A 13,567-nucleotide genomic window follows, 5' to 3' on the forward strand; every position below is an offset into this window, starting at 1 on the left:
CACAGGGCTGCGTGCGGGACGCCACGCCCAGGAGATGCACGGGAGGGCACTCGTGTTAAGGAGCCAGGGCCTTGATCTGAGGCAGTGAGTGATGGCTGAACGGTAGCAGAATGTAGTCTATGTTTGAAAGAGAGAATTCTGTATGTATATATGCAGAGGGCTCGGGAGGAGAGGGCAGGTGTGAACAGCATTTGGGAAGACCTCTATAGAGACACTGAGACCAGGTGTGGGCCGAGGTCTGCGAGAAACAAGGATAACTCTTGGGTTCCTAGCGGGGACGCCTGGATAGACAGTGGAGCCACCAGCTGAGACAGATAATTCCAGAGAAAGAACAGTCTCAAATACTTTGACATCCAGGCGAAGAAACTGTGAAAGGGCCAATGAAGATGCTGAGTTGTGTGGTCTCACTAGTCATTCAAACCTCATTTCCAGGCCACAGTGGTTTGACAAGTTTTAATAACTCGGAGAAAATGAAATCACACTACAGGGAGCCAGTAACCCACTCTGGAAGAAAGGAATCTGAACATTTCTCTTTTACTGTCCAGGCTGTCTAGATAACATGTAAAATTACTTGGACAAAATTAAAGGCAATGGTGGCAATGAACTCCCAAGTCAGGACGCGAGAGCGAGAGCGAGAGCGAGAGCGAGAGAGAGAGAGAGAGAGAGAGAGGATAGAGCGTACAACCAATAGTATTTTCTTGCTAGCAAAAAGGAAAGAAACTAAAGTTATAAGATTCATCCATTTTTGTTTTTCAGCAAGTTACCCCCAAACTTGAAATACCTATGTAAAGCAGCGAGAATCATTTTCTCTAAGACGAAACATTTACAGTTTATTTGTAGACTTTACAATACACAGTGCATCTGTAAAAAAGTGTCATAAGCTATGGTATATTGTAAGCATGCTGCCCTTGAAGAGAAAAGAAAAACATAAAAAGCTATTGTAATATCTAGGAACCCACTCCTCCCTCCCCTAAAAAGTCAGTACTGGCTGAATTCCTGTCTGTCACTGACCAACCAGCAGCTCAATGAAATAGTTTAATCTGGAAATCCTGACCAAATGATACTGGCACGCCCAGATCCAAATATGTATGTTGCAGAGAATCAGTAGCTCACACCCTTGAGGGTGACACACGATGGCCCATGGGCCACTGGCAAACAGCCACATTCTGTTTATATACCATCCTGGCTGCTCTTGCACTATCTCAGAGCCCATAAGTCCTGCAAAGCCTCAGCTATTTACTCTCTGGCCCTTTATAGAGCAAATTCATTGGCCCCAATTTAGATGAATCCCCGCAGCACTTGAGAAAGGTTGTATTTACCGTTTCAAGCCTGCCAGCTCAGTTAATCCTATCAGCAGTCTTAAAGACATTATTTTCCAGGTCCCTCCCCTAAATATAAACATGAAGTAGAAATAATTTTAGGAAATCTTTGACAGTGTTTCTTAGAACATGAAATAACATCACATAGGAGCTATGTGTCTGAGAAATAGAATATTTGGGGCTTCCGGACATAGGAGCCCAAACTGGATTCTGGGCTGTGTATTTTCCAAAGCATTATTCCCAGGTAGGAGAATATTTTCACCTTCAGTAAGGGCATTTTTATTGATGCAGATGCATAGTGAGCCCGGAGAGCATCATTCTCAAGGCCTCCCAGAGGCCCAACCGCTGAGAATGGTTGGCGAGCTACCCTTGCCCTAAACCTCAGGGAACCATTAGCAGAGAGAGAGAAGCGTCTCCCTCACTCCTATGTTGATGAAACGACAGCAGTCCTCCGCCATCAGAACGCCAGACCGCCTGGTTGTACCTACCAGCCTCGTCTCTGAAGGCTTGGTTTTTAGCTCAATTTTTGTAAAACAGAGATTTTCTTCATTATCTTATACATTCAGAGATGTTTTCATTTCTGGCTCATCTCACACTGGCAACATTCCCTTCTTTAGACTCTTTCCTATCTCCCCCCAAAATGAAAACAGTGGGACAAATATAGACTGCTTGCAGATAAAGCCAGAGTAAAGATATTGGGTGAGGGGTGGAGGATGGATACAGAGACCTGCAGCTAAGGAATGAAGGACAGGAAGGAGCAAGGAGCAGCAGGCAGCAGGGGGAGACAGAGGAAAGGGCTGGGGGCCCAGGACACACCAATGCCAGGCAGGAGACCCAAAGTTCACCAATCCCCAGAGGTGTCTTGGGATTTCTGCCACCCCTGGCAACTGGAAGTACCCACAGCTCTTCTGCTGCTTTCTAATTTTTCCATTTTCCCAGGCTCCACTCTGACCAGAGGAGTAACATCTATCAAGCATCCACCATGTGTAGAGCCATCCTCATCTCCCTGACCCATCAGATTCTCGGTCCTACAGACACAGTGACCAGAGCACCCACGTAGATGGGTAAGAATGAGGGCAGGAAGGCCTACATGCTCCTCCGCTCTCTGTCAAACCTCTGGCAGGACCAAGGCTCCGTGGTGACACCTACGTATCCATGCGTCAGAGTCGAGGCAAAGGAGCGGATTCTGAATGAGGGATTCTGGTTCACGCGACATCGGGGAACGAACGCTATGGCAATGCGGCCTGTCTACTTCACCCCTTCATTTACCAAAACTGCAAAGACCAATTTATATGGGAATATTTGGAAACTGACCAGATATTCCCTGCATTCTCGATTAGCCTTTTTTATTGGTTTACAATCATTTTCTAAATAGCCATCAGTACGGCACTGGTTATGCTCTGCAGGCCGTGGGGCCTGATGCACACATGCTGGCCCTCGGCACTAACCCACTGCCCTCTGGGAAACCCGGGGGCCCAAATGGTGTGCCCTCTAGGACTGACATTTTAACAGGATGTTGCGTGCATCCAAACATTCAAAAACCAGGAGGTAAACACACATATGTAAGATGTGTGTGGTTGTTACAGAAGTAGAAGAGGTTTTCATTTGGGAGGAGAGGGTTAATATTCTTTAACATCATTTCAGGGTTTGGGGGAGGGGAGGAGTACAATCAGAATAGTCTGAGAGTTAAGTTCTCTGGGGCTCTCTCTCAGGAGTAATTGCATGAGCTCCTCGGTGCAGGGATTGGAAGACAAGTACTTCTGGGCTCCCAGACCATTAGTGTAAATGTGATTCTTACAACACCCTGGGTAGCAAGGGCTGCTCAATAAAGCCTCCATAGATTTGCAAGGAGCCTGCAGAGCATGAACACTGTCCCAGCAGAAGGGAAGGTGCTCGGCCCAACCTAAGTGGGAGAGGGTGCTGTGGGGAAGGCGGGCAGAGAACAGCTCTGCAAGCCAAAGGCCACCCAGTGCAGGGGTCAAAACCAAATGCCCGCCCCTCCCCCTCAGGGCCATGTCAGTTGGGGAGGCAGCCACATGGACCCAGGAGGTGTGGGGTCTCCAGCTCCATAGAAAAGGCATATCCAGCAGACACCTCCAGCCACGTGACCTTGCAAGGATGCAGGCCCAGCGTGTCTACATTGCTGAGATTTTCCAGAAACCTGGGAATCTGGATATTTCATAGGAAATCTCCTTCATGTTGGGTCAGGATTTCTCTCTGTTTTAGTGCTCATGGGCCAAATAAACACCTGTTGGCTCAGTCTAGTTCCTGGGGACCCACAGTTTTCCAACTCTGGCTTCAGAGTGTCTTAGAAGTGCTCCCAAATTAGTGAGGGGACTCTCAAGTCTCAAGGGTTCTCTATTAGTTAAAGGAGACTTATTCTGTGCAATGTTTTCAAAAAGGGTGAGGAAAAAGCCACAACTTCTAATCCTTTGGGAGAAAAAGTAAATTAATATTTAAAATTTCCATGTGTATAGTGGATAGCCAAAACATCATCTCTCCCACTTCTTGCTTGGGATGGGGGAAGATATAACTTAACAGTGAAGGGAACAGATGGACCCCACATTACCCCAGGGATCAAGTGCAGCACCACTGATTAAGGGGCGACCAGACACTGTGTCCCTCTCCTGAGCAGACAGCATCCCCATTCCCGTACCCAGTGTTTAAACTGAATTTGGTCAAGGCTTCAGATCCAACTTGTAATATACAGGAACCCCAGGAGAAACAAGAGCACATTCCATGAAACCACAGGAAACAAATCAGATGTGATGAGTGAGACAACCTACTGACAGTTCAACATCATGTAAAAGGGGGAGACAACTGCTCTAGATTAACAGGGTCTTAAGAGACCTACCAACTAAACGCAATACAAGATTCTCAATTGAACTCACATGTAAACAGGCCAATTGTAAAAGGCATTTTAGGGGCAGTTGGGGAAACTCAGATAATGGGCTGGGTAATAGAGTCCATTACGCCATTACTGATCTTTTAGTGAAAATCGTATTGTGGTTACACAGGAATACGTTCTTGTTTTTTCAGAGATGCAGGCTGAGTATTTAGGGGCTAAATGTCATAATGTCTGTAATTCATTTCTGAATACTTCAGCAAGAAAAAAAAGATGAAGCAAATGCAGCAAAATGTTAACAACTGAAATCTAGACGACAGGATGGAGGCGAGCTGGTGCCACGGAGCCGAGCTGATGCCACGGAGCCATCGCCACGCGGCGTGCAGCCTCCAACAGCCTGCATCGCTCACTACAGAGGGACTTTTTGCCTCGTCCCTCCAATGTCCTTGAGGCTGTGTGTGTTTTAAATTTCAAATCACCAGCTGCCAAAAGAAAAAATGATAGCAACCCAACCAGCTATAATTTGATGCTGAAAACCCAACATACAAAATAAAGAAGCAACTGTGAATGAGAGCCCTGGAACCTTCTGCATGAAATTCTAGAGTTGGTGAGTCGTAGCCAGCCTTGCTCAATGTGAAAGAGCAGCTTAACTGTCGCAAATGCATTCATTCTAAGTCACCTAAATGAAGGCTGCTCATAATTGAGGAAATAGGGGGGTGGGGGGGGTGGGGGGGGCAAGAACTTGTATTAAAATGACCCTATTCAGTTAACTGTTTAGGCACAAGGTTAAATGTCTTGAGATACAAGCATAGCTAAAAAGAATAAAGCTTGAAACTCAAACAGATATTCTAAGCTTTTTTAAAAAAAAATTTTAGCCAAAACCGGTTTGGCTCAGTGGATAGAGCGTCAGCCTGTGGACTGAGGGGTCCCGGGTTCGATTCCGGTCAGGGGCATGTACCTTGGTTGCCGGTGCACCCCCAGTGGGAAGTGTGCGGGAGGCAGCTGGTCGATGTTTCTCTCTCATCGATGTTTCTAACTGTCTATCTCTCTCCTTTCCTCTCTGTAAAAACTCAATAAAATATATTTAAAAAAAAAAAACAAACAAACAAACAAAAAAAAAAGTTTTAATCTTATTTAGCAAAGTACATCTATTCTAAATCTAATGCCTGATCATATAATTCTAAGAACTTGGTCAGCTGCCATCAAATACACTGGCCAGTTCTTTAAATCTGCTTTAAAAAAGTAAAACAGTCATCAAATCCCAGGTTTTAGAAGGACCCGCACAGTCACCTAGACCAGCAGTCGCCAACTGGTGGTCCATGGACCACTGGTGGTCCATGAGGTCCTAAAGGTTGGTGACCGCTGATCTAGACCAACAGCCCACCCAAGGCTGGACTTTGTCATTCAAGAATAGTATTAACCTAGCACTGGAAAGAACACTGATAAATCTGGATCCTTTGGTTCCAGCACTCACTATAGAGCTGTTTCTTCTTGGGCTGAAGACAATCCTTCTGAACCTCAATACTGTCACCTAGAAAAGGGAGGTAGTACCCTCCTCACAAAACTTGGGCGGTATCGGTGACACTGTCACATTCCCCACTGTGCCAGCACTCCAAAGAGCTTGAAAATAACTTGTACTAATACCTTGCTCAATTCACAGCTCTATAACTTACTAGAGGTATAGCCTTTACAACTTAGCTAATCTTTTATATCCCAGTTTCCTTATGGGCAAAGTGGGGAGAACAATAGTACCTGCTGCATAAAACAGTTGGGAGAATCAAATGTGCTCCTGTGTAAATAGCTCAAACCGTGCCGGGCACATCGAGGCATGCAATAAACATGAGCCCCTCCTTCCTCGCACCCCATTTTAAGAAAGCATACTCTAAGGAAAATAGAGGGTCCTCAAAACATTAAAAATAGAATTACCGCCCTAACCAGCTTGGCTCAGTGGATAAAGCATCGGCCTACGGAATCAAGGGTCCCAGGTTCGATTCCGGTCAAGGGCATGTACCTTGGTTGCAGGCACATCCCCAGTAGGGAGTGTGCAGGAGGCAGCTGATCAATGTTTCTCTCTCATCAATGTTTCTAACTCTCTATCCCTCTTCCTTCCTCTCTGTGAAAACTCAATAAAATATATATTTTTTAAAAAAATAGAATTACCTTATGTCCCAGCAATTCCACTTCTGGGTATTTATCTGAAATATCCAAAACACTACAGTGGGGCCTTGACTTACGAGTTTAATTCGTTCCAAGACCGATCTCATTAAGGAGCTCATTAACTCAAATTACTCTATCAACTCAATGCAAAAAATCAGCCGAGAGACAGCTGGTATCTCAAAAAACTCATGAGTCGGGACACTCGTAAGTCAAGGCCCCACTGTAATTTGAAAAGATATATAGAATGTCCCCAAAAATGTATTCACATACTTTGAATAAAGACAGTGTTTATTAAAATACACTTCATTTTCAAAACTAAGCTATCAGCTATTAAAGTGTGTATACATTTTTGAGACACCCTGTATGCACCTCTATGTTCATTACAGCACTATTTACGATAGCCAACATATGGAAGCAACCTAAGTTATTTATCGTTAGATGAATGGATAAAAAGGATATGGTACATATACACAATGGAATATTATTCAGCCATCACAAAGGAATGAAATCTTGCCATCTGCAACAACATGGATGAACCTAGAGTATTATGCTAAGTCACACAGAGAAAGACGAATATCACATGATTTCACTTATATGTAGAATCTAAAAAATAAATAACTCATAGATACAGAAAAACTAATGGTTACCAGATGGGAGGTGGGTTGGAAAGCTGGGTGAAAAAGGTATTAAACGTACAAATTGGTAGTCACAACATAGTCACAGGGGTGTAAAGTAGAGTGCAGGGAATATAGTCAATAATACTGTAATAATTACGTATGGTGTCAGATGGACACTAGACTTACTGGAGTGAACACTTCCTAAGTTACGTAAGCGTCTAATCACAATGTTGTACATCTGAAACTAATATAATATTGTATGTCAACTATAATTTAAAAATTTTAAGAAGAAAGAAAGCATGACTTACTTATCCCAAATTGTACACCTCTTTGTGGCCAAACACCAGGACTCATCCCTGCCACAACAGAACGTGTCTAAAAGGTTCCCCTGTAAATCCAGATGTCCTGCTGACCCTGACTATAACTGCTGGTGAGGTTCCTGACCAAGGCCTCACTTCTCCTGTGTGCAATGACAGCTGGGCTGACCAGGGGTCTTGACCTTCCACTGCAGCCACAGCCAGGCCTCAGGCACCCCATGGAGAAGTTCTGATTGCGCCATCACAAGGGAGCGTGTTCCTTCTGTGGGGTTTGACGTCGTAATTTTGCACAGACATCAGCATCCATTGGAGATCACCGCACCTGCCATTCTACTGACTCCCTGAATCCTTTTCCGACACCAGCCTTTGCTCTTGCCATCACCTCCCTTTCCTGCGCTCACCTTTTATGTCCTAGGCAGGCCGTTTTCCCTGGTCTCAGGGTGCCTTTGCGAGAAATAAAGGGAGCCCAGGATGGCAGGGTGTGGGTGAGGGAGATGCCTGATAAGCTAATGGCACCTCCGTGAGCATTAGGAAGAGTGGCCTTTCCTTGGCTGGCAACCCTGTGCCACAGCCTCCCCCCTAATTAGATTCTGCTTATTGAATTCAAGTCCATTTATAGGGAAACTGCCAGGTGCCAAGATCTCTGGGCTTACTGACAGGAATAAGAAGGGCTGTAGCCTCTGAGCCAACCAACTCTGCCAAGGTGGGGCTGGAGGGAGGGGGAGGAAGCTCACGGAGCCACCACAGCCCAAGGACTAGAGCTGTTTTGTCCTCTCAGGCTGGATTTGATGGGGGCAGGTGGTGGGGAGCTCAGGAGGGGTGCGGCCTGCCACCTGCACTGGCCCAGGACTGAGTCATGCCAGAAAGGATGTGAGGAGACTCCATGCCAAGCGGAAAACATAAGCAAAGGTGACATGGCAGATTTAGAGAACAGTGAGCTTCCAGTGCAGGGGCAGGAAAAGGAGGGAGGCCTTCTGTGTCAGGCTGAGGCCCCCAAACCAGAGGGTCACTACAGGGGACAGTGCAGGGGATTCACAGATGATCCAGTGCTGTAATGAGGGGACTGCAGAGCAGCCACCCTGCGTTCCTGGTGAAACCCGACAGGGTACGCCAGGGCAGGGGCAAGTCACTGTTCTAGCACTGCCAGCTTATGTGCCCCGTGCAAGCAGCAACCTCTCTGGACTTAACCAGTTAACTGCCATGCATCCAAAATGGAAACCATCCCCACACACCACGATATTTTGAATTTAATTTAAAAAATCCGCCACTTGCATCTACAGATGCTTATGGCATACAAAGGGTTAAGCTTTGTCAACCATAGGACAGGAAAGCTGGACTGGGATGTCTAATGTCTCCTCTGTGTCTGAAGTTCAAAAGGTCTTTGTTCTTCAAAATCTAGTTCCAATCCTGTCCCCAGTGGCTCTAACCTCACTCTGCTACCAGTTTAACATGTAACGCAGCACACTGCAGAGGGCCAACAGGAACAAAAAGATCCCACATGAATACCGGGTGCAAAACTCTAAATAAAAAAAGCTGAGACACCAGAAAGATCGGCTGTTTCCCTGCTAGAAGTCACCAAATGCCTCCAAATTACAAAATCTCTTCATTCAGACTGTCTATGCCAAGGAAGTATGCAGGTTTCTTTGGAACAAAATGACACTTGCATTCTTCCCTAAACTAGGAATATTTTTTTAAAAAAAGTAATATATTAAGATAAGCACAGCCTTATTCCCAAACTGTATTTTTCCACTGCAAAAAACCAGAAACATCAGAATCAATTTCCTCATGAAGTCAACCCACAGGAAGTACTAGCCTGCTGACCGCTGTTGTGGTACAAGGTCAAGGCCTTGGTGCAAACTGTGGTCCCTGGGCCAGTGCTTCAGCATCACCAACTCGATCAGAATTTGCAGGGGGACCCAGCAATCTCTGTTTGATGAAGGCCTCCAGACAATCCTGCTGCTCAACCAAAACAGTGCTTAAGGTTAGCAAGCCAAAACAGACTACAAAATAGAGTCAACATACCTGGCTCCAAAGATGTCTTTTTTGGCGAGATCAATTCCAGAAACAACTTTCACTCTCAGAACACGCGATTCTCCCTGTTGGAGGGGGAAAAAAAACACATTAAAATAATGGACTTCAATGGATCACACTCTCACCCAATGTGCAAAGTCAATGATTCCTCTTCAGGCCAGAACTGAAATACAGAGCAAACCAATCCAAGCATAGGCCACTGCTCCGTACACGGAAGTTCAAAAAGCTACATTCCAGTTCAAAATTCTAACGACCCTAGAAATTCAGGGCATCCAGATGAAGTGAGCACAAGTTTGATTCAAACTAGGTCATGTAGATCAATTACTTTTGCACTGACAGGAAGAATTTCCCAGCTGTGCCAAGAATACAACCACACATGTGAAACCACCTAGATAAATGCCCAAATGAAACAAGGTAGCATAGATTTAGTAAATAATTCTTCCTTTGGGGTGTCTGTATTTGTATGAGTGGCCTGAGATAGAAAGGAATTTCATGTGGTAAGATAGTCCTTCAACATTATGATTTCAAAATGTCAGTGCTGGCAAGCAAACATAATTCCTCAGTTCCGGTAAAAAGACCATCCTAAATGGAAATCTTCCCAAATCATTTCAGAAATCATTCATTCATTCATTCATCTGCTTATTCGTGCATTCATTCCAACATTTTCCAAGCAGCTCCTATGCATCTGGCACTGAGCTAGACCTTGAATACAGGCATGAACATACTTGTGTCTGCTCAGTGACGAGACCAACGGCACAGGGCCCGGGATGGCACCTGCCAAAGGGCGTGGGTTGGAGAAGTAGTTAAGGCTAAGACATTCAGAAGAGATGAGCAGGCTCAGAAGCAGGTGGCAGGCAGAAGTCCAGGGTAACTTTCAGGTTCTAGTTTGGGTCACTAAGTGTTAACATAAGTTAAAATAGAGGGTTAAGTTGAATTCAAGGAGCTTATGAAACAACCAGTTGTAAAAAAATAAATGACTAAATTCATAAATGGGAGAGATGTCTAGTATGGGATAGACCTGGGCGTTATTCATGTAGAGTTGGTAGTTACAACTAGAAGTCAGTGGAAAGTTATCAAAGAAGAGAGAGAGAGAGAGAGAGAGAGAGAGAGAGAGAGAGAGAGAGAGAGAGAGAATGTGTGTGTGTGTGTGCGCGTGTGTGTGGCGGGGGATGGCCAGAGATGAAGCCCTTCAGGACACAAGCACTAAGGAAGAAGAGGTAAGTACTATGAAATTCATCCACCCCATGTTTAGTAAACACCTAGGCAGGAAAAGAAAACCTAAATGATTGTGTAGATCATGTCATGTGAAAGGGGACAAAAGCAAGGGGAAATAAAACATGAAGAGACCAGGAGGCTGAAGCTTTGTCAATCAGCCAGTGGATCTAAGAGGCATACGTGCCATCAGACCCAGTGCAGTATCATTTACGTTCCAGGATTCTTCCTGCCACTCAACCACTCTCCCATCATCCAGCCCGACACAAGGCTGCTCACACACAGACACAGCAGGGCACCAGTGTGGTTCAGAGAAGCTTCTCAACCTGTGTGTGCTTACGATCACTTGCGAACGAGGCCTGCACTCTCAGGATGGAATGCGTTTGGCAGCCTTCACGAAAGGATTAAGACAAGTCAGGAATAGCTACTACACACCAGAGTGTCCCCAAGTGTTTACCAAAGCCCCGAGTCCTATGCTCCTCCCTTTGTTCCTGTAACTGCCGGACTGACTGCCCTGGCCTTTCTCTTACACACTCACCTCATGGTCCCTTGTCAAGGATTCCTTCTCAGCACAGATGTTATTTAGAGTAATATCTGGCTCTGTTCTGTCTCTCACAGCAGGCATCTCCCATGGTCAACTCAGTTACGGAACGTCACCGTGAAAGTATTTTTTTACACAAAGATCCCAATTTGGCAACACACGCATGTAGAGTTCATAGCACACCTGGGAAACATTTACGGCCCATTAGTGCTCATAGAATATAAACTGAGAACCATGGGTTGAAACGAATTCCTTGTCTGCCAGCTAAGGGGTTAAAGACTTTGCCTGAGATGCAGTGAGGAATCATTCAGAAGAAGAAATGGAGGACAGGGAATGGTTGTCTCTGTCTCCCTGCTAAGCAGTAACTCCTGATAACCGACTCAGGCTGAGCGGCAGGGCAGTTTCCACACCTAGCCTTGCACTGGGAACTAATTTGGGGGAGACAAAGAAGGGACTGGGTTTAGGATGGAAACCAAGATATAGTCACCAGTCACAGCAGAAAACAAGAATTCTGGTAAGAAACCATCTCTTTGTTGCGTACCCCTTGGAATTCTCAGAAATCCTGGGCAGAATTCTCAGAAAGTATACTTTACACAAAACTGGGTAGGGGCTTGACTGAACCTTGTCTGGGTTTAAAGGAATAGGATAAGCCCAGTTAATACCTGGTTGCCTTAGGTTCGCATTAACATTGGGTGAATGTTCTTACACTGGGTGGATGGAGCTACTTTCCAAAGGCATGTATTTTAAAGTCAGCAAACATTAATAAATGAATAAAAAATAAATGTAAGTAAAGGAATAACTAACATTTTATGGAAACTGGTTTACTCATTTAGTAAGCATGAGCACCAGTTCTAAGATCTAGGGATACAATAACATGGAGAAAACACCCCGCCTACCCGTCCCACATCCTAGTGTTACTGAGAGTGCATTATATAAGAGCTCTCAACTGTATCAGCAAACAAGTCAGAAGAATCTGCAGGGCACATGGAAATACAGAATGGTAATAATTTTAAGTGCTTTATTGAGCACTTAAACATTTTGTACACACACCCTTTCATTAAACAAATCCTCACTTAGGAATCAATCCTAAGAAATAAGCACAGATACGTAAGAAACACAAACCAAAAAAAAAAAAAAAAAAAAACAAAACTAGCTAAAAGGGCAGTCCCCACAGCATTTTTTTGTAAGTAAAAGAAATCTAAAAATCCCTCAAAAGTGGACAGCTAATTGTTTATAGCAATTCAGTGCAATGGGCTATAGTATAATCATTAGAAATATGTGTGAATCTGCAACAACCTTCATTCATTCCACAAGTATTTACTAAGTTCCCACCATCGTGTGCCAGACTCATGACCTGGGGGGTACGGATATGAGCAAGATGGAGTTCCAGCCTCAAGGAACACACAATCTAGAAGACAAACAGAATATAAATACACAATGCAAACAAACAAGCAGGGTAATTTCTGAAGCTGGTAAGTGCTTTGATGACACGATGACAGTTAAATATAAGCAACTAAGTAGAGGGAAAGGGGGGGGCTATTTTTTTAATATATTTTATTGATTTTTTACAGAGAGGAAAGGAGAGGGATAGAGAGTTAAAAACATGGATGAGAGAGAAACATCAATCAGCTGCCTCCTGCACACCCCCTACTGGGGATGTACCCACAACCAAGGTACATGCCCTTGACCAGAACCGAACCTAGGACCCTTCAGTCCGCAGACCAACGCTCTATACTGAGCCAAACCAGTTAGGGCAGGGGGAGGCAATTTATAACTGGTGGTCAGGAAAGGCCTCTTTGGAGAGGAGACAGTTGAGCTGAAACCTGAAGGAGACAGAAGGTGGTCATGAGGGAGGACAGGTCATACAGGGGTGCCAGCAAGTCCCAAGGCCTACAGGTGGGGGGCGGGGGGGAATCTGGCCCTACAGGGGGAGGCCAGCATGGCACAGTGGAGCCAGAGATGCAAGGCCAGCCTCACTTGATAGAGGGTGGGCATTATTCCAACACACCCCTTCTCCCCAATGCCCCCTTGGAAAGTTTCAAGCAGGGGACTGACAAAATTTGACTTAAGTTTTTTTTTTTAATTAAATCTTTATTGTTCAAATTATTCCAGTTGTTCCTCTTTTTTCCCTCCATAGCTCCCCTCCACCCGGTCCCCATCCCACCCTCTGCCCTTACCCTGCCCCGCCCACTGTCCTCATCCATAGGTGTACGATTTTGTCCAGTCTCTTCCCACACTCCCCCACACCCCTTTCCCCCCCAAGAATAGTCAGTCCACTCCCTTTCTATGCCCCTGATTCTATTATAATCACCAGTTCATTCTGTTCATCAGATTATTCACTTGATTTTCAGATTCACTTGTTGATAGATGTGTATTTGCTGTTCATAATTTGTATCTTTACCTTTTTCTTCTTCTTCCTCTTCTTAAAGAATACCTTTTAGCATTTCATATAATACTGATTTGGTGGTGATGAACTCCTTTAGCTTTTTCTTATCTGTGAAGCTCTTTTCCTGGCCTTCACTTTGCTG

At 44.9% G+C, this 13,567-nt stretch overlaps 1 protein-coding gene across 4 annotated transcripts in view; it reads right to left on the reverse strand.

The window, feature by feature from the left end:
• Positions 1 to 13,567, reverse strand: part of NEDD4L (neural precursor cell expressed, developmentally down-regulated 4-like, E3 ubiquitin protein ligase) — a 231,878-nt gene that overhangs the window by 198,029 nt on the left and 20,282 nt on the right. For 3 of the 4 annotated variants that reach the window (XM_006764444.2, XM_006764440.2, XM_006764439.2), the window contains exons 1-2: positions 11,037 to 11,196; positions 9,278 to 9,351 (exon numbers count right to left, since the gene is read on the reverse strand). In XM_006764444.2, the coding sequence (XP_006764507.1) occupies positions 9,278 to 9,351; positions 11,037 to 11,123 (161 nt within the window). In that variant the 5' untranslated portion in view covers positions 11,124 to 11,196. Of the gene's footprint in view, positions 1 to 9,277; positions 9,352 to 11,036; positions 11,197 to 13,567 lie in introns of those variants that run through there. The other variant, XM_006764446.1, reaches the window with a different exon arrangement.

This window comes from Myotis davidii, unplaced genomic scaffold, assembly GCF_000327345.1.
Source record: "Myotis davidii unplaced genomic scaffold, ASM32734v1 scaffold38, whole genome shotgun sequence".
NCBI classification, from domain to species: domain Eukaryota; kingdom Metazoa; phylum Chordata; class Mammalia; order Chiroptera; family Vespertilionidae; genus Myotis; species Myotis davidii.